The following is a 21643-nucleotide window of genomic DNA, read 5'->3' as shown; positions in this document are numbered from 1 at the left end:
AGATTGTGGGCAAACAAATGTGATGAGAACTAAAAACGGAAATAAGAAAGTACAAGTGGGGATCTGTGCGACTCATGGGAGGAGGATGAAATCTCATTCTACTCCTGACAATTTGTTGGAACCCCCCCCCTCGGAAATTCCTGTTCCTCCCCTTCCCTCCACTCAGAGGCATAGCTCCAAGGGGGCAGGGGGGCGACGCACTGTGGGGGTGTAGCAAGGGCGTGGAGGGGCATGGCAGGGCGTTCTCGGGCGGGACGGGGGTGGAGGACGTACCGGTGCACCTCTGCTGCTCTGTGGCTTTCCCCCCTTGCTACACCTCTACTCCACAGCCCCCATCACAGCTCACACAGTGGCAGCAGCTTCTGCTCTTCAACGTGCACGCTTTGCTGCCCCTCCATGGCTCACACCATGATGGCAGTAGGGACAGTGCCTCCCTCGGCCTTCCTACATTGAAAGCCCTTCAGTTCACACAGTGACAGTGGGGGCAGCTGTAACCTCTCCTGCTCTGCCTTTACCTGCCTGCATTGCTGCTGCTCTGTGGCTCATACCCCAGGGGGCCACTTCCTACTCCCTCACCCACCTGTCACCTCTGTAGCTCATGCAGTAGATATCAGCAGTTTCCATAGCATCTTCCCTCCCCTCATTGTTGAGGCTGGGCCTATGGAGTTTGGGAGGGGAGTTTAATATATCTCCCCCCCCCTTTAAAAAAGGAGGTTTCAGTTTTTTCTGAAAACCTGGGGTTTTTCCTAAGCTTGTAGAAAGGTCTCCTTCCTCTCTTTCTATGGACTCAGTTCACAAATCTAGGCACCTGCAGATAGGTGCATTTTGTAAATTAGATATATTGATGCCATATGGGAGATGAGCAAACTAGTTGGAACACTGCAATAATCAAAGTGGAAGGTAACAAGAGACATAACCATGGACAGAGTGTGGTCAGTGGAAAGAGACAAAACACAGAGACTGGGTAAGTTACATGGATAAATATAGCAGCTTATGGTGACTGTTTGACTCTGCAGAACAAAGGAGATGGAATAATGAAAATTATAATATATCTACTTTGGGAGAAGGACTAGCTGTGTAGAGTTGTACTATTTTAGATCTATTGAAGTCAGTGGGCTTAGAAAAGTGTAACTCTGTTTAGGATTGCCCTGAAAGAGTAACCATATTGATGGATACTGTAAAGAGGACACAGGAGAACCCCAAAATGTGTTTTGTTAAAATTATGTTTGATCAATTTTGTAGGAATCCAGATGGCAGCCCCATTTATATATAATCCAATGGACAGATTTTTTTGCTTATGAGACTGAGTTTCAAATCCCTTTTCAGCTACAGCTTAACTGAATAGCTTTGGGTAAGGCACTTGTTTCACAGTCATTATATCCCATACATAAAACTAAAAGTGACCTAGATTTCAGGGTGTAAGAACAAACCCAAATGCAAATGAGATGTACGGATGAGTAAATAACCAGCTGGTTTCTGCTGCACCCTTTGCTGTCTCCTGAAGAGGTGATATAAACAAGCTGCAGTGACATGTTTGAATCATAACACTCCCTGTTTCATAAGCCACCAGGACCAGGAATCTCTACCCAGCATTCAGAAACATTAAAAACTACAGAGTCATTCTACCCCACCATCCCATCAACATGAATAATTAATTTTGTAGAACCCCAAGGAAGATGGACACAGTTCATCAAAGAGGACCACTCATAAGAACATAAGAACAAGCCAGCTGGATCAGACCAAAGTCCATCTAGTCCAGCTCTCTGCTACTCGCAGTGGCCCACCAGGTGCCTTGGGGAGCTCACATGTAGGATGTGAACGCAATGGCCTTCTGCGGCCGTTGCTCCCGATCACTTGGTCTGTTAAGGCATTTGCAATCTCAGATCAAGGAGGATCAAGATTGGTAGCCATAAATCGACTTCTCCTCCATAAATCTGTCCAAGCCCTCATTAAAGATCATTAAACTCGTTAAAGATCAGGAAGCAGTTTTGGCAGTGGACAGAAGTAGGCAGTCAGATCTGTCCAGCTTGTCCGAATTCTTTACCTTATTTTACTGCATTTATATCCCGCCCATTCCTGATCATACTCAAGGTCAGGGCTGCTTACAGACATGTAAAACGTCACATATAAAAATATTGTAAGTCTACAGTAAAACTAATAATAATACTAAAACCTGAATTATATCAATAGATGGCAGGTAATATAATAAGATAATTCAGCCTACAATCTATATCTCCCGGACTTTTGATAATGCTTTTCCAAGGTATCATCGAGGAAATTGGAAGGGCACATGGGGGACGGGGGGGGGGGCACTCAATTAAAAGTGTGTGGTAATAATGGTAGTTGCTGGTTGGTGGTTGGTAAACTGGCAAGATGGTGTGCGATCTTTGCAAACTGGATTGAATTGGAAAGTGGGAACTAGCATATGTAAATGGAAAATGGTAAAAAAATCTGAACTTCATGTCTATACTGCAGACTGCGCTCACAGTGTCTTATCCAGGAAAAGACCTTTGGGCACTGGTAGTTACTTTAATGAACATGCCATCTCAGTCTTATAATGGCTTTTTATGAATGTATGGTCACACTGCCAGGTCACACTGACAAGCCAGTGAGATGCAGTTTCTGAGGAGGACTTTGGAAATCTAGATTCAACCTCCCTCTCAGCCACAGAGCTTACCTTGATCCAGTCACACCTTCACCCTGTCAGTTAAATCCACCTCACAGCATTGTTGTGAGAATAATATGGGGAAGTGAGAACACTGTATGCCACTTTTAAGCTCTTTGGATGAAGGGTAAGATAAAAATCTACTTGACACATAGATTAAACACTGGGTTGTATCGGACCACACAACCCCCACTGAGAGAGCAAAGAAGGGTGTGTCAACCAAGGAAACTACGTAGTGGGGAAGGCCCATGCTTTTCTCTTATAAAGTGCACTTGGCACCAATGTTATACACCACCCATAACTGAAGAGTAATGGGATACAACTCTCAGAGATCACTTCTTGTTGCCTGATCTTAAAAAATACAAAAGAGAAAGAAAAGATACAGAAAAGGTACTCAAAATGGTAAAGGTGTTAGAGTACCTAACTTTCCCTCTACTACAGGTTAAGGCATTGGTAAACTTTTGTTTTTCAAAAGATGACTGGGAGACTGACTGAGATTTATAAAATAATGCACGGTACTGAGAAAGCAGATCAAGAAAAACGTTTCTTCTCCTTTCTGAACACTAGACCTCTGGTTTAGGAAAGGAAAATGAATGCCAATAGGACAGATCAATACAGTACTTCTCCATGCAATGATCAGTTAATATATGGAAATTACTGTAACAAGATGTGGTGACAACCACTTGCTTAGGTGGCTTTAAAAGGGGATTCAACAGCATGGAGAACGGATCTATCAACAACTATTAACCAGGAGAGCTTAACAGAACCTCAAGGTTCAAAACTAATTGCTAGGAAGCAAAGAGCAGGAGACACTTTTGACATCTGTGGTCTTCCTGTTGCTGCTCGCTGATAAAAAGAGTATGCTGCCTAAATAAATCTTTGATCTGATGTATCAAAGCTCCTCTTATGCTCACCTTTAGGTTTTGCAGATTTCTGTGAGCCAGGGCACACACTTACATTTCCTCTACATGCCAATGGCACTTAGAAAATTATTGCATTCTTCTCCCATGGTCCATTATGGATTCAAGGTATTTTGTTGGCTCAAGCAAGTACACAACCCACTGTCTTCTCCCACAAGAGCAAGCCTGAGCAAAAACGATGTCTATGTCTCCTCATAAGATATCACTGAAAGCCAGTCCAAGTTGGAAAGCTGGATGGAGAACCAGCTTTGCCAGGCCCAGTACTGGACAGTCTGTGCTTTGTAATTCTAAACATGATCTCTGGTCAGAACTGGTAAAACACATCCATCATTTTGTTTCAGGAAAAGTATTCCTGGGCATGACAGGCTGCCAGGCCTGTGTGTGTCTACCTCAGCTCGCAAGCCCGCAGAGGGCTCACCAGTCTAGATTGGCACAGGGAGAGGTGGCTCACCAGGTCAGACTGGGAGTGAGGGGATGGCTGTTTGCACTGGCAAGCTCGCAGTGGGTTTAAAAATCCCATTAGACACACCTACAATATATTGTCAAAGGCTGTCATGGCTGGACTCAACTGGCTACTGTGGTTTTTCCGGACTGTGTGGCCTTGGTCTGGTGGTTTTGCTCTCAATGTTTTGCACGTATCTATGGCTGGCATCTTCAGAGGCATGTCACAATAAGATGTGTTTCTCGCTGTGGCACAGGCCACAACAGCTAGACACCTGCAAATAGTTCTTTGGATTCTAGACTACATGTTTCTCTCAAATGTCCACAATATTGTTTGAGTATTCTGAGGTAATACAATGGGCTTTGTTGTTGTTGTTGTTAGGAACTGTCTTTTGTATCTGAAGATTCTTGCCCACTATTTCTAATAAGGTTGGGTCAAATTGTCTAGACTGCATCCCCATGGAACAGACTCACGTTTGCTACATATGCAACAAAAACCAGTTCCTTTGTGGTTTTTCCTGAGCATGAGTTCTTGCGGGCTGTTTACAATTATGTTAAAAACCTTAACATCATATTAGGCAAAATACCTCCCCATCTTTTATTTGGGGGGAGGAGGGGTACTAGCAGTAACAATATGTTTTCAGAATTATTGAAGTCGTATTGCTATTTTTTAACATTACATTCAATATTATAGATCGTTTGTTCTTGAGAAATAAAGGAAATCCACCCCCCACCCCCCCAGCCCCTAAAATATGTGCATATTATTGCTATAATAACACTACTACTTCTGGGAAGCGAAGAAAGATTGCCACATGAAGTATCTGCTTCAATGGCACTGCAATTGACATTTTGCATTGTGACTGGCATCTCCCGTCTACTAACCTTTTCCCCGCCCCCACCAGCTCAGTTTCAGCCACACTATTGTTAACCCTATTAAAATTTCAACATGTACCATTGTGGTTTCCAGTTTTCCTTTAACCCCTTGAGCAGAGGATCGCTTCAAACGGGATCGTTCCTAAATCCTGACAAATGCCTGTGCACCCCCCACCCCTGCAAATTAACATTTCCCTTTTAATCACCTTTCCCTCCTTGAGAATCTGGTGTTGGCAATGGCAGCTGGCCCTACCATTCAGATGTCTGCAATTATGTGGATGGAAAGGAGAAGAAAGGAGGCTGGAAATCAAAGGAATGCCGAGGCTGGGCGCAAAGCACATTTCTAGGGGTCTAATCTTGAGTTTGCTTGTTTTAGGATTTTTTGTTGGGGAGGGGGATGTAGGAAAGTGATGTATTTTTCCCCCTTCTATTCGACCATGACAACTAACAGATTTCACAGCTCATTAAGACAGGGTTCTGGGGGCTGTATGAGAAATGGCTTTGGAGAAGGTTAGACAAAGCAAGGCTGCTCCAGGAACAGGCAGGGTGGTGGGAAGAGTCATATAGCGCAGAACAAAAGTAAGCTCTCTCTTTCTCCCTCTGTCTATGAGGAAGATGAAGGCACGGTAAATACGAACCTAGGAGGCTTGGTCATTGATGAAATCTTAAGTCAGCACATGTAAACCTGCAATACCCATGCACAGATACTGAGAAGACGACCCCTTGCCACCAGCTCTGGTCTGATTCAGTCCAGGAGGGACCACCGCCAAAACTGCTCTCTCGGTGCGGTGACACCCCCCTCCCCCCGCTTTTGCCTCACAGCTGCCCGGCGTGGGCGCTGGAGAAAGACCATCTTGGGAGCAAAAAGACGGACCCGTCCCCGCTGCTGACCGGCAGGACGCGCAGCCAGCCGGCGAAGGCGCGGAGAGTCAGACCCGCCACAAAGCAGCCTCCGGTCTCCCCCCTCGCCCGGGGAAAGGCTCGCAGCAGAGGCGCAAACGCCTGAAGGTCGGGAAGCCGCAGCCCGAGCAAGGCTTGCAAAGGGGGGCGCGCGCGAAACTTCTGCTCCCGAGCAAGGCTTGCAAAAAGGGGGGGCGCGCGCGACAGAAAGCCGGCCGCGCAAAGTCCTACCTGGGTTCAAGGCTCGGCTCGGCGGGGGTCCCCCTCGGGCGAGGAATCCAGCCAAGCAGCAGCCGTCCGGCCGCGTCCCTCAAGGCGCCTCCATTGCTCTCCCCGTTGCTGCCACACCATGGCAAAGCAAGCAGCAGACTCACCAGATGATCACATGCTCCCGCCCTGCAACCTCCAGCTGAGAAGGCGGCGGCGGCGGCGGCCAGGAGCTTGAGCCTCGCGCTCGGGGGTTTGGCGGCCCGGGACGAACCAGGATGCTGCTGATGCCTCCTCGCCGGGTCGCTGAGCCTGTGGGTGGGATTCGGCGTCTCCAGACTTGACACAGAGCAGCATCTGTTAAAAGCAGGGCGCTGGATGGTCAAAGGAGTTCAGAAGGCAGGACCAGCTTAGGGTAGTGGTTAGAGGCGGAAGACCCAAGCGCCAATTCTCGCTAACCTACCTCGCAGGATTGTTGTGAGGGTATATGGAAAACCTCTTTGGAGAGAAAAGTGGGTATAAAGAATTCTGAAATGAGGGCTATCTTTAATAGGCTATGGGTCTGAGTCTTCCCTGCATCTCTCTCGCTCTCTCCCTTTAAGAACAGCCACCTGGAGCATTTTAGCAAACCTACAAATAGTTGGGTTCCCATGTTGGTTTGTTCTTCCATGCACTCAGATTATACTGATCCAGTTAGCATGATGTAGTGGTTAAGAGCGGCGGACTCTAATCTGGAGAACTGAGTTTGATTCCCCACGCCTCCACATGAGGGTGGACTCTAATCTGGAGAACCAGGTTCAATTCCCCACTCCTCCACATGAATCCTTCTGGGTGACCTTGGGCCAGTCTCAGTTCTCTCACTCAGCCCCACCTACCTCACAAGGTGCCTATTTTGAGGAGAGGAAGGGAAGGAGTTTGTAAGCCACTTTGAGCCTGCTTTCAGTAGTGAAAAGGGGGGGGGGGTGTATAAAAACCAATTTCTCTTCTGCACTACTACAATGACTCTAGCTGTGGTTACGATTGTATGTTAAAGTCCTTTAAATTGCATTCATATCGACATACCTATGATAGCAGGTATATCAATACTGTAACCCATTTTCCAACATAACCCCCCTCAAAGAAAGAGACAAGGTCATTTCTTAGACCACATGCTGCTGAAGAAGGGGACCACATGTTAGATCCCCCTCCCTTCCCCTCCACAAATACACTCTCTCTCCCTGCAGATACTGCAGCAAGGAAATTTTTTAAAAAATAGTCGTTTGAAATAAAGTTGTAAAAAGGGAAAGTGGAAGTAGAGTGTGGGAAGTAAGATGGGGACAGAAAAAGACCCTATTTGTGTTGTTCCTTTGCAAAAGCCAAAGAGAAGGGATTGGTTTTTAAAATACAAGCTTGTTTGAAAGAAAGTTTTAAAAATGCCTTCCTGATAATCGGAAACAGCTTGTGTTGTTCCTATCGATGTATAGATACAAACATTTAGAGAGGCAGAGGGGGGAGTGTGCAAAGCAGTGCAAGGGAGTGGGGGTGAAATTAGGCAGGCTGGCTATGGGTAAAGGAAAGAGGTCCAGGGCAAAGCTGTGCTCACTGGCAACTCTGCCCGCTCTGGCTACGAAGCAAAATTAAATTCGTGCTAGAATTCGTGCTTGTGAGGTAGGTCTTGCTTGCCGCTAGGGGAATAGAAAGTGAAAGCGGGGCTTGAGGAAATACAAGAAGTCTTGTGGCAATGTACATTTGCCTCCATTGTGCAGCAGATCCCTTGTGCGTAATCAGTTATAGAGAACTAACATGTCAGTGAGCCTAGCCTCCCTGCTACATTATTTACTATATACTGAACATTTCATTTTGCAAGGAGAAGCATTAAGTCTCGTGAAGGCAGATTAGATACCAGAGAACTTCACCAAGAACTAGGTTTGTCTTTCCCTTGTTTTTCTATGGTTTATGGCAGGTCTGCACAAGCTGAGGTCCACAAGCAAACAGTGGAATTCTTCAACCCACTTCTACCCTTCAGATCAGAAATCTGTTCATACTAGACCTCCACTTCCTCCTGCACCTTTCTTATTTTTTCACATTCACCCTTTGTGTCATTGTGTCAAAAGACAATTTAAGCAACATTCCTGAAGAGTTTAAAGATCACATAAAGAACAGATCGGCATTACTAAGTTCAAGAAAACACACCCAGAATAACTATGGGATGGAACCAGATATATTATCAAGAAAGAATGTGAAATGATATTCCTGTAGCCAAAAGAAATCAAAAGTCTTAACGGATGATTGATGAAACTCTTCAGATTGCTAAAGACACACAAGAAGAAAAAGTGAAAGGTGACAGAAATAGAATTAGAAGGCTAAATGTAGCATTTCAGCAAATGGCACACATAAAGAGAACTATTGTAATAACCAGTGAAATGTAATAGACGAGAACAAAAAAGGTAGAACAAGGGACCTGTTCTACAAGATCCAAGAAACTAATGAGAAATCTAAAAGCAAGGCATACTGAAAAATCAACTGGAATAGATTAACTGGACAGGACAAAGTAAAGAAATACACTGAAGAACTATGCAAAAAAGATGAAAGAATGACAGATTCCTTCAAAGAAAAAAAACGTTTGAAGCAGCAGCTACAATTTTAGGAAGTGAAGAAAAAGCTGACTGAGAACTATCGGGAGAAACAACTCAGCACCAGCAGTCAGGATATCAAAAGAGGTATTCCAAGGCACAGAAATGGAATCCATCAACAGGAAAATGCCAGCAAATACAGAAAACAAAACAATGGCTCACAGATTGGAAACAATCAATCAACATTCCAATTCTGGAAAAAAAGATGTCAAAGACTATTGCACCCATGGTATTAATTACTCATGCAAGTAAAGTGACGCTTAAAGTCTTACAACAAAGACTGTTACCATATATGGAATGAGGAAAATGCTGGATTTTTAAGGTGGATTCAGAAGAGCAAGGGGCACTAGAGATCATACTGCAAATTTACATTGGTTACTGGTGCATCCAAGGAAATCAGCTTGTGTTTCACAGGTTACAGCAAAAAGTCTAATGGTGTGGATCATAAAAAATTATGGTTGGTTCTACAAGAAATGAGTATTCTGCAATATCTGGTTGTTTTGATATGCAAGCTGTACTCTGGACAAGAAGCTATAATTGGGGCAGGATATGGAGAAACTGAATGATTTACACATGGCAAAGATGTCAAGGATGTATTTTACCTCCCTATCTGTTCAGTCTGTATGCAAAACATATCATGAAAAAAATGGATTAGATTTGGGTGAAGGCAGAATGAGAACTGTTGAAAGGAACATTTAAGATATACAGATGACTAAAGCAGAAACTAGTTAAGAGTTAAACGATTACTGATAGTTAAAGCAGAACATGCTAAAGTAGGATTGTAGCTGATCAAGAAGACAAAAGTAATGACAACTGGGGAATTACATAACTTTAAAATGGGTGAAAAGAAGACAATGTTAAAGATTTTCCATTTCTTGCTTCCATCAGCAACCAAGAAATGAAGTCGGCTCATTCCGCACACGCAGAATAATGCACTTTCAAGCTGCTTTCAGGGCTCTTTGAAGCTGTGCGGAATGGCAAAAACAGTTGTGAAAGCAGCTTGAAAGTGCATTATTTTGCGTGTGCGGAATGAGCCGTCATGAAGGAGCTAGCAGAGATTAAGTATGAGGATGTGTCACTGGTGCCTGAGATCAAGATAAATCATGCCATAGCATTCCCCATTTCTATGTACAGGTGTAAAAATAGGGCAAAGAAGGAAGATGACAGAAGGAAAACTGATTCATTTGAAATGTAGAGTTGAAGGAGAGTTTCACAGATACTAAGGACTGCCAAAAAGACAAATCAGCAGGTTCTAGATCAAATCAAACCTTAACTCTCCCTAGAAACTAAAATGACCAAAATGAGACTATTGTACTTTGATGATGTCATAAAACAGTAATGTTAGAAAAGCTGAAGGCAGCAGGTTAAGAGGAAGACCCAACACGAGATGGATTGCTTCAAAGAACCCACAGCCCTCAGTTTGCAAGACCTGAACAAGACTGTTAATGACAGGATGTTTTAGAGGTCATTAATGTACAGCGTTGCCAGAAGTTGGAAGCCACTTAATGGACACATTCTCTCCCACCTATATAGGTGAACTGAGAATCTTCCCCCCCCCCCCCCCCACTCCACTGCTACACCCATAACCTTGTTGTGCCTCACACTGAGACAAACACAAAAACAACATTCTTCCTTCTCACGTTCTTGGTTGAGAACTGCTTGGGAATTACTACTTTATTATTGGAAGTAGCACCACTAACACTAGTACAGGAATCATGTCGTACGCAGGCTTTGTAAACTTATACATGTCACGCATCTGGCAACACTGAAGGGGAGAATAACTGGGCAACGGGGGTAAAAAGGTACAGATGTATGCAAGAAATGAAGAGGTAAAATGGAGGCAAGCGCAACAGGCGAGACATATGTGTGGAAGGGGAAAACTGGGGGACCATTCGGAGGTACAAAGAGTCAGCACTGAGACACAAACAGAAAAAGCATGGAATGCAAGAAGGTTACCAGAGGCAGCAGATTCCTTGGGATATCTGTGAGTGGACTAGAAAAAAGCTTGAGCTTGGTTAGTGGGTGAAGGCAACTGCCAGAGAAGCTAAGTGACAAGGTCAGAGTTTCCTGCTAGGTTCCTTTCATTTGCGTACTACAATATGCGTAAAATAAAATAGATGTACACATTCCACTATCTCCATCCATCGGGAAGGCACTAGCGAAATAAACCTCTGCTAAAACCCAATTTACACAATATAAAGTAATGCAAAATGTTCAACTTTCCAAGGATTCATCAGTTTCAAGAAAGGGGAGGGGTGGGGAAGATGCTCAACTCTTCTGCTGCTTTTCAGCTTTCAAGCAGAAGCAAATTAAGACAACAGCCAGTTTGCCTGTCCAGCACTTATAACATGGGTGTGACAAGTCTCTATGAGTTCCTGGGAAAAAAACAAAATCTCCTTGGTTTGATCTTGTGTACCCAGCACATTTGTATACGTGGGTTCCCCACATAGGCAGGAAGTATACATAGGAGGCTGCTCCTGTACATGAATGCCCTGGGCTGAAGCAGAGAGGACAAGCGGACTGCCTCCCAATCAAAATCTAGCTACATCCTCCTCTCACCTAAGGGATTTCGTCTGCTTTAATTCTCCTGTGTGGCGTTCAGTTTTAATGTGAACACACCCTGAGCCCACCTCCTTTTTCTGTAATTTAAGAAATGCTGGGCTACCTTAAAATGGAAACACAATTTAAATAACTTTATTTGCATTGTTTACAACATACAAAATATGGAAGGATGGCAACGGATTCATAAGAGTCATATCTTCAGACCTATTTGAAAAACTCACATCACCGACTGATGGAAACCCCCAGGGGCTTTTGCATTGTAGCAGCTTTTGACAACAACAGAGTGGCATACAGAGTGGGATTCACACCACCCGATTCACGGAAGTGTCATGATTTTGTGAGCTTCCTTAAAACCAACTGCATTACTTTCCAAGAACTGTTATTTTATTCATTTACCTTACATGCTAACAAGTAGCTTTTACCACTGATGTCAACAGTGTTTGCAACAACTTTGAAGAAAGATATTAAAATAGCTTTCAGTATTAAAAGGGCATTAGCAGAAGCGCAGCTTGAGTTTCTGCTATAACTCATGAAGCAGAGACACTATAGCAGGCTAAAAACACATTTCCATCGCACCCCGTTTTGTGTTCTGTTGTCATTTGCAGTCTGAATAATGCAGGAAGTTCAACATTGGTACTATCAAATAAGTAATCCATACAGCCAAAATGGTAACAATAAAGATCCTTAAATTAGGCTATTATAGAAAGACTATAATTCCACTTCAGAAATATTTTATTAAAACACACACTTTATTAAAAGTAGATGAGGCTCAGCCACATTTAGCATTTGGGTCTTCCATATTTGTTATATGCCATTTTCTGTAGTTCTTATAGCTGTCTATAAAGGTAACTGGAAAATACAGAATTTTCTTCAAAGATGCAGCAGTCATTCTGCAATTATCTCTGAAAGTCGCAAGTTCCTCATCTGTTCATAATGCATAACAGTAATTAGTACATTATCATTATATATTAGATTACAAAGGACACATGTACAGCAAAATATACAAAACAATATTAACTTAGAAAAAGAACAAGCTGTTATTTCTCCAAATGACACACCTTAAATCAGGATATCACATCGGGTTTAATACCCACATGATCTCCTGTGTAAATAGCTTTTTGTTCCACATGATAGAGGGACAATATTTGTCTATACAAAGAAATGTATTTGAGAAATGAAGCAAACTATTGGGGGAGCTCCATTTTTTGGTGCAGACTTGCAGTTCAATAAAAGCTGCTGGGTGTGGGATGATGTAATCAACATGGCATTAAACTGAATGTATTTAGTGAATAACATACACTGCTACTATATTATAACACTGTGACAAGAATTTAAACTTTAATAATCTTCCTGAAATAAGATTAATCCTTACTTCACTTACCTAGTAGCTTCTCTATCCTAACCTGCCTCATTTTATGGCTTTAACAGCTATGGTCCTCAGCAGGGAAGAATTCAAAGTTTGTCTCTAAACTTTAAGAACAAACAAAAAATTTTTAATGATGTTGCCTGATCACACTAAGATACAAAAAACTGGTCATTTAACATTAACGTGATCCTAAACAGAGCTAGACTTTCCTAAACTCACTGGAATCAAAGGGCTTAAAAAGGGAAAAGTTTTCTTAGAATTACCTTTTAAGACCATTTTTAAAATTCAGGCCCTACTCTGAAGACACAACAAAATGTTAATTTAAGGGATAAAATTAACAAAAAGTATTCCAGTCAGCGTGGTTTCTATTTTTGTATCTTCTAATTTTGTTGATGTTAGAAATCTTCAAATTACATTCATCACCATTATAAGCTACATAACTTAGTGGGATGCAAACTAAAATCTAATACACCTAGAAGCACTCACAAATAGGGGGTGGCTTAAGGCCTTTGATCTTCACTGGGCTCTGCTGTAAACATTCCATGAATCCACATCTGGGTTAACCAAATATGGATAAATTAAAAATTCAGAGTGAGGTTAACAGTGCAGTTACTCCAACTCAGGTTTTGTCTAGAACAAATATTCCAGCTAAATGAATAAGTAGACCTCTACAAAGATGATTGCACATTAAACCCTCAGTTTTCAGAAAGTGTTGATTGAACAGCGTTTTAGAGGTAGCCTTCATGTTATCATTGACAACTGAAAGAATCCAAACATGTTTGTTCTTGCTAAAATCACTGATCATTCCTTGAAACCCACATTTCTGAGAAAAAAAGATTAGTCATTACACTGAAAGCATTATTTGTTTAAAAACATAATGCAAGAGCATTGTTTTCTTCAGACATTTACTCAAACCCCATGCTAGCTCATAATACGATCAAAACTATGTCTTCATTATAGAGACTGGTAGAGTGTTCATTTTGTTGGCTGGACAAGTGCTAGCAGGCACAGCTACATCCAAGAAATAGGTGGCAGACATCCAGGCATGAGGTCAAGAAGGCACGACAATACACTGTCACTCAAAGCAAAATCTTGCACAGTATTGATCTGCAAGTCAGACTGCTTGAAAAAACACCCAGTGCACTCTGACATTTAGAATTTGAACTATTCTTCCTCACTGCCACTATGCAAACCAGGATGTTAAATAAGGCCTTAAAAGTAGACTCCTGGTCTAATTCCTTACTTTGAAGTTTGATCTGTTGCTGATGGAAGTGCTCTTTCTGGAGAAGGTGAAGGAGATCTCAATGTTGAACTAAATGGAGATATGACAGTTCCAGAAGAGGCATGCCGCCGCATCTCTTGAATTGCACGTTCCCTGTCAAATAGAAAATTGGTTGTGTACATTACTGGAATTTAGGAAGATCTTTGCACGTCTCCCCATTCTGAAAAACAGATCACTACTATGCCTGCCAAAGTAATAGGCTGCTCCCACTGTAGCTCTTTAAATCTATAAATCTTTACAAAAGGAAAAAGAATAAGGGGAGATGATTTTTGGAACAGTAATATCAATAAAAGTGCAGTTTAAAGACTAAGCCAGCAATCTTAACTACTGAGTGTAATGAGATCTGTGACTTTAAGAATAAGTTGATGGGCAGAGTTAAAAGAACCAGGCCAGGAGAGTTCTCTGCAGAAAAACTGTGCCTCCTCACGCATAAACAGACATGTGAAGAGAGCCCACTGCAAGCCCACTGCTCAGAGAAGAGTCCCAAAATAAGTGTACCTTGCATAATTCTCCACACTATATTAGGCCAACTAGTAAACAACCTCCCACATCCCCCCCAAAAAAACCAAGAACTGGGGACCAGTCCTGGAAACAAGGGTCCTGGGCAGAGAGGTGGAGGGTTAGCATCTCTGGGATGGCAATAGAATAAGGTTAAATTGTGCAGTTAAAGAAGAAGGTTAAATTGTGGAGCTTTTAAAGGGTTGGGATTGGCCTGATCATGCTTCACACATTTGTTTTCTAACATATTTTGAATCTACCTTTCCAAGAGGGCAGAGAGCTGACTTAATGGGGGAAGGAGTACAGGGACCAAAATGAATTAACCTGTACAGGTCCCCCCTAATATTTTTGTCCTTTTTTTTGGTGGGGGAGGGCCAGAGGTGGGATCCAGCAGGTTCTCACCAGTTCCTGAGAGTGGGTTACTAATTATTTGTGTGTGCCGAGAAGGGGTTACTAATTGGGTCTGCTTTTCCGTTAGAAATTCCATTAGGTCCAAAAATCATAAAGTCCTGTTGTTTCCTATGTGGCTGGTTAGTGAAGGTAGAAAACGGGATAATTCTCCCTGTTGGGCTGTTTTAAAAACATGCTTTAGAAATATGGTAAAGTTCCTTGTTTAAGGAAAGTATCCTTCTTTTGATTTCTAGAAACAAAATTAAGTATTTGAAAGTATTATTTGACAGGCAGTCAATTTTCTGTTGGCAGCAGACGATAGGACTTGCTATAATGAGTTTAAATTATGGACAGAAAGATACCAGCTGGAAATTAGGAACTTTTTTTTACAGTAAGAGTTTTTTATAGTAACAGAGAAATTATTAATGCCCCGCCCCCAGAATGCCCGGCCACGCCCCCGTCATGCCCCGCCCAGCCCCATTGGCGCTAAGTCACTGTTTGAATCCCACCACCATGGGAACCTGTTACTAAAATTTTTGGATCCCACCACTGGGGAGGACTAACCCTCCACCTCTCTGCCCAGGACCCTTGTTTCCAGGACTGGTCCCCAGTTCTTGCTTCCTTCCGTGCTATCTGGCATTTTCTCTTGTTTTTGGCTGCTTCTTTCCTTATACCACAGGCTCCTTCAGTTCCTACTGACCCTCACCCATGCGAATGCAGGAAAGGAGGCAGGCATGGTCAACATCATGCATGAAAATGACATCTTAATGTTGTGCCTGTTATGGCTCACGCCCATTTCAGCCAGTCAGTCATAACCCGCCCACTGGGAGCTGGCTCTGTCTCCTCCCAACAGCTCCATGTCACCATGTTGAAATGCAGAGGTCCTGGTTTGCTCTACCTAAGATGGCTCTATTTATATATACACACTACAGAGCTTTTTTTTTTTCAAATCAGCAGCCAGTTTCTTCATTGTAATGCTTGTAGAAATACATAATGTTTAGGATATGGCCAGAAATATAGTGAAACAGTTGCTAGACTTAACCAAGACCACCACTGAAGATGGTGCGGTACATATAAATAGAACAAAGGATGCCAATATCCACAACAAAATAACTTTGAGGATCAGTAAGAAGACAGAATGGCAACAATTATATGGCCTGACATAGATTAGAAGTCGTCTAACCATAAAAAAAAAAAAATCCCAGTTCCTGCCTTAACTGGAAGTGTGATAGGTAAAATTTGTAATATTTGTAATAGGTAAAATTTGTTCAGGCCTGGGGCAGAAACAGCTGAGAATTGCAAGAATGTCCAAGTCAAGATATGATTGAAAAAATGGGAATATCAGTTGAGGGCCAAAAGATATTCATATGCATAAGAAACTTGTAATCATGGTTTCTAAATAGACTTTAAGATAAAAAGTACTGAGAATGAACCAACATTTTTATCTACGCTAAACAGATATTTTAACTATAGATAACCTTGTAGAGTGTTTGAACGTATAAGGTAATGAATTGGCCAATAATGTCTTCCCTACTAAGAGGGACAGTTAGTCGTTCTTAGGAGATTAGTCAAAAATCCTATAAATATGGGAAATTCTATTGATGAGAACTTATTTTCAGAAGGAGCGCCTTTCCTGTGACCAGGAAAGACTTACTTTTGGGTAAGAAATTCTTATGAAATTATTATCTTTTAGTTATCTATGTAACAATGATGGATGATATATGGTTTAACAATTCGTTAATTTAGTGTACATTAAGAATTCAGTAATTATGCTTTCATAAAAGAAACTTAGAATCTAAGCAGAGACTCTCTGATAGTATTTACTTGTATATGACATCAGGACTAACCTGTAGCATTTCTCAGGTGTACCTCTGGCTAGCAGTTAAATGATCTGGTGTAGAAAAGCTAACTAGATGCCCAAGGTGTATTAATTGCATGCCTATCACTGAATCAGGCCTGACTAGAGTAATCCAGAACAACAGCACTGTCCTGCTCTTGTTAGACAGCGTGTGCACCTGCATGTGTTACCAGTTTGGTTCTTGGTTCGATTCAAGCATTCCTGGTTTATCTTCTAAAGGCATTCATCACCTGGGCCCACATAGGTGTGGGACAATTTCTCCCCACATGTGCCCATTTTGATGGGGGAAGGCAAGGTTCATGGTTCTATCGCACTTCCAGTTAAGGCAGGAACTGGGATTTTTTTTAATGGCTAACCCTTCATTCTGGAATCACCTCAGTGACACAGTATGGAAAGTCACATTCGTTCTCTTTCCACAAAGGCTTGGCTGTAAATAGTTGTGTGGCTATGTTTTATTGTTATTGATTGCTTTTATCATATTTGCGAAGCACATGATAAGTTTATTATAAAACACAGGTCCAGTGTGAGGCACAAATTAAATCAATAAAGTGATCTCTCAAAACCTTAAAGGAATGGTGCTGGGGAAAGAGAATATTTCCCGAGTTATATTTTAAATTTAATTGTAACTACTACTTTCTATTCACTAATGTGTAAGACACAGCAAGCTCTTGAAATGTTCGGATCCAGGCCCATGGCACATCTGTAACATGTCAATCTGCTTACCGTTCAAATCGTTCTGTTGTCAGCTGCCTTTTGAGAATATCGTAATCAGTCTGCAGCTGTGCAAGTTTATTTCGGAGCAGAGAAGTTTCTCTATTAAGACTCGTTCTAAAAATATCGCAGACAAAGAAAGGTCTGAACAATTGCAAATCTTACAGATGGCATTTTTCAGAAAACTAAAAATACCACAATCAAATCAAGCACACACACAAGAATAAATTAATATATGCATTTTCCCCTACTCTTCCACCAGGGCTCTGCTCTGCAAAATGAGGGCCTCTCAGCTGCAACACAGTGTTAAGGGGAAATGTTTTTTTTAAAGGCAGCACAGTTAAAGTTTGCATTCTTAGAAACTCAGCAGTTACAACTGAGACTCAAGACCAGATTACATGTCCTGCTGCAGAAATTCCTCCTTTTATGAGCATCGCTTTTGGCCTTCCATGTTCCCATGATTACATGGGGATATTCCTGCATGATCTGGAAATGCCCGGCTAGTGAGATGACAATGAGCAGCAAAATATAGGAGAGTATTTGATCTGGGGGCATAAGTGAGCCAGCCTTACAATAGCTTTGCTTGTTCCTTTAGGGAACTACAATCAGCATTTGACTTGTTTGTGCATGATGTACCCTGTTGCACAGAAGTGCCGTCTCCTCACTGTTACTGAAGGGATACGTGAAGCCACCCTTACTACCAAGAGACTCTATTTCATCTTGATATAAAAGTCTAGGACATCTAGGATTGAAAGATCTTAGGCAGTAGGTTCTCAAATTTAATAGGCAAGGCTTGATTCCTCCCCACCCCACCACTCCACAGATTTAAAAACAATGCAGAAGAAGTGGGCTGGTCACAGCTACTTGGGGAAACTCCAAATTTGCATTAAATACAACTGGTTTCAAAAAAGAAGCAGAGCAAAGATTTTTTTTTAAAAAACCTCAAAAACAGTAAGAATTAAGAAAAAGAGTTGGATTTATATCCCCCCTTTCTCTCCTGCAAGGAGACTCAAAGGGGCTTACAAACTCCTTTTCCTTCCCGCCCCTCAAAACAAACACCCTGTGAGGTAGGTGGGGCGGAGAGAGCCCAGAAGAACTGTGACTAGCCCAAGGTCACCCAGGTGACATGTGGTGGAGTCCACAGGCTAATCTGAATTCGCTAGATAAGCCTCCACAGCTCAAGCGGCAGAGCGGGGAATCAAACCCAGTTCCTCCAGATTCGAGTACACCTGCTCTGAACCACTACGCCACTGGTTAAGAGCCAGGGTCTTCACAAAACATTGCACCCCCCTGCCCCTACCAGAACAGCAGCATGAAAGAAAACATGATGGTTTTAGAGCAGGTGAGGAAGGGAAAGCTGATGCTGGTTCTGATAATACCTCCCCTCCATGTCTGCCAACGCCTTTGCCTCAGACACAAGGGAGTTGTGGTAGGCGACCACGACCAGAGCAGTCAGGTAAACAGAACTGGGCCAGGGGATGAGGTTTGTTCTCTCCTACCAATCCCCTTCTTGTTTAACGTAGAAGGTTTCGACAGGAGCAAGGTTTTCAAGAAGCCAGAAATCTCTGAGTTACATTGCAAGCAACAGTTGAAGCAAGCTGTAAGAATGGAAACTTTGGGCTTTTGGAACATACAGTTTACTGTCCGAGAGCGTGAGCTTGTCTTTCAGCAGCTGTATTTCTGAATCCTTCTCATGAGTGGCCAAATGATTCTGAAATTCTTTGTCTCTGCTGGTTGCCAAGAGTGTTTCCAGGTTTTGTATTGTTAGCCGCTCGCTGGATAGCTGCTTTTTTAACAGCTCTGCTTCTGCTTTTGCATCTTCCAATTCAGACTGAATCTACAGAGTAACAATAATTTGTTCAATCCATAGCCCTACACTTAATATTAAATGTTAAGAGAAACCTTTCTACCGCACAACCCCCCAAAATGGACTCTGTGCACACCTAACAGTTAAGTCCTACAGTACACTTAAATACACCTAACTATACTAAACTGTTTTAATACCTGAATACTGAAAGCCATGGTAAAGAACTGCCACAAAGCAGGATAGTACAACCATAATCTGAAGTAGGTTAACATGCCATGGTTTAGGCCTTAATTCTCCCACTGAGCAAACCATGGATAAGGCTCTTTCCCCATATCTCTAGCCTCTCTGGCCTCCCTCTAATATGTTCCCTCTGGAGTCAAGAGTTTACAGTTATACTCTTCTAATTGAAATCACTCGGCTTAGGACTGCACTGTTACCTTGGGAAGTTAAAGTCATATGTTTACCATACATATAAAATCTAAATGACAGCTAGTATAGTGAAGTGGTTAGCGGGCTTTTCCACACAATTTACTTTAAAAGTTTCGAGGAAGGAAATAAAACTTTTCCTCTGTGGAGTTCTGCATTGTTTTTTCCTGCAACCCTTTTTATTTCCAGCCTCAAAACATTTTAAATGAATCCCCTTTCAAAACAATTCTCTGACTGAAATGTTTTGAGAACGTCTTCAGTTGCCGTGCAATTCACTGACCATGTTTCCCACGCTTCTCTGCATCCCTGAACTTCCTCCCTGGTGCCATTTTCTGAGCTCACTCGGTGCCCCCTAGTCTGTTCATTGGCAGCATTTATCTGCTCTTTTATTGAAGGGGGGGGACACTCTTCAAAGCATCAAGTATATGAGGAGTGTAGCGTGCAGCACAAGGCTGTGAAGTCTTGAAGCGTCAGTTCAACACAGAACTCAAAAAAGGGGGAGGGGGAAATCATGCAATGGCAGCCATGAACCGTTTCAAGGGAGTCAGTGCGAACAAAAGGAGGACTGAAAACATTTTCCAAACGTTTTAGGTGATCTGTGCGGAAAGTGTCAGACTAGGACCTGGGAGACCCAGGTTAGAATCTCCTCTTCATGGATGTTTTCTGGATGACCTCTGGTGGTTACATAAACTTAGCCTAACCTACCTCACAGGGGTTGTTGTGAGGATAAAAAGGAGCAGAGAAGAGCAAGTTAAGCCACTCTGACTCCCCACTGGGGAGAAAGGTGGGGTATAAATGACGTAAATAATAATAGTAAAAATAAAGATTAGGGCAACAAACCACAGCTAGTTCTAATTATGAATAAGAATTAGTTCTATACCAGGCAGTGGAAGTGACAGCCACAGGTTTAGAGAGCAAAGGATAAATTCCCAAACAAGTTAACACTATCAAGGCTAGCAGCACAACTCTAGGAAACCAAAACTGACATGCAAAGAGGCACCACAAAACAAGAGTAAGGTAATGCAGCCAGAGGCGGCTTCACCTACGGACAGAATAATGGGCTTTGAACCCGCGTTCAAATACCTATTTAGTTCTGATCAAGCCACTCTCAGCTTTAGCTCCTGAGCTGGAAAACAGAAACAACTGTAAACTATCTGACTGCAGTACTGGTAAGAATAATAAAACTGTATAGAACTTTGACTCTTAGAAATGCCACAGGAAAAAAACTGGGTTCCACCGATGTAAGTTTCTTAATGTCTCCTCCAGGTGGCATCTTTCAGTCTGAAAACCACCTCTTTTGTTTCTAGTTTCACTGAATCGCCCACTCACCCTCTCAAAATCCAAACTTTTGGATGTTAACTGACGAGAAAGATGTTCTTTGCTGGACTCCAGCTTCACACAAAGATCTCTGACAGAAGCCACATCGGTCGCTGCAACAGCCCTGTCTTCTTTTTCATGCTTGAGGTTCTCTTCAAGTCTGGCCATATTTTTTGCCATTGAAGAGATCTGTGATTCGTACGCTTGGTGTGCAATGATATGCTAACCGATAGACAAAAACAAATCTGTTATTCACGTATGAGATCATCAGCCTCACTGTACACTAAAATGTAAAATCAAGCTCTCTTTTATTCGTCCAGGACATACTTACTACTATTTGCAAGACCTAACAAGTATCAAGCAAGAACAGAAGCAGATCCCAAACATTTTTTTCCTAGAGCTCACAATGATGATTAATTACCACCACCTGCTCCTTGGGGAAATCTCTAATTAACACCAAGGCGTTTGATTAAAAAGGAACATTAGTGACATAATTCAGAGAACACCGAAGATTACCTCCTGAATTTCTTTTTCCAATAGCTCTATTCTCTCCCTAAGGTGTCTTCGCTCAGTATCAACAGAGAGAAGTTCCAGTCGTACTGAGTTGCTGTTTCCTTCGGCTTCGTGGGCCTTTGCTTCCCAGTTCTCTGCTTGGCTATAGAGCATCTGGAATTTTTCCAGCAATTCCCTGTTTTCTCTTTCCTAATTCAATCAGAAATATGCATCCAATGAGCAATGAATCACAGTGACAAGTGCCCTCTACCCCAGCAAGCCAAATCAGCAGTATTTAAGTGGGCAAGCCAAATCA

The 21643-nt window shown here is 42.3% G+C and overlaps 2 protein-coding genes across 4 annotated transcripts in view; both read right to left on the bottom strand.

Moving 5' to 3' along the window:
* CRACD (capping protein inhibiting regulator of actin dynamics) overlaps positions 1-6212 on the bottom strand; it is a 172276-nt gene extending 166064 nt beyond the window's left edge. Inside the window, exon 1 of the mRNA XM_048509829.1 lies at positions 6031-6212. The gene's annotated coding sequence lies outside the window, so the exon portion shown is untranslated. The remainder of the gene's footprint in view (positions 1-6030) is intronic.
* Positions 6213-11290: 5078 nt separating this feature from the next.
* CEP135 (centrosomal protein 135) overlaps positions 11291-21643 on the bottom strand; it is a 36117-nt gene continuing 25764 nt past the window's right edge. The window contains exons 21-27 of one of the 3 annotated variants that reach the window (XM_048509966.1): positions 21352-21537; positions 20848-21057; positions 18920-19122; positions 17298-17402; positions 13790-13921; positions 12562-12650; positions 11291-12104 (exon numbers count right to left, since the gene is read on the bottom strand). In XM_048509966.1, coding sequence (XP_048365923.1) covers positions 12602-12650; positions 13790-13921; positions 17298-17402; positions 18920-19122; positions 20848-21057; positions 21352-21537 — 885 coding nt within the window. In that variant the 3' untranslated portion in view covers positions 11291-12104; positions 12562-12601. Of the gene's footprint in view, positions 12651-13789; positions 13922-17297; positions 17403-18919; positions 19123-20847; positions 21058-21351; positions 21538-21643 lie in introns of all 3 variants that reach the window. The other 2 variants (XM_048509965.1, XM_048509967.1) reach the window with 2 other exon arrangements.

This window comes from Sphaerodactylus townsendi, linkage group LG10 (genome assembly GCF_021028975.2).
Source record: "Sphaerodactylus townsendi isolate TG3544 linkage group LG10, MPM_Stown_v2.3, whole genome shotgun sequence".
Lineage (NCBI taxonomy): Eukaryota > Metazoa > Chordata > Lepidosauria > Squamata > Sphaerodactylidae > Sphaerodactylus > Sphaerodactylus townsendi.
The sequence above is the reverse complement of the archived record's forward strand: the minus strand, read 5'-3'. Positions and strand labels throughout refer to the sequence as shown.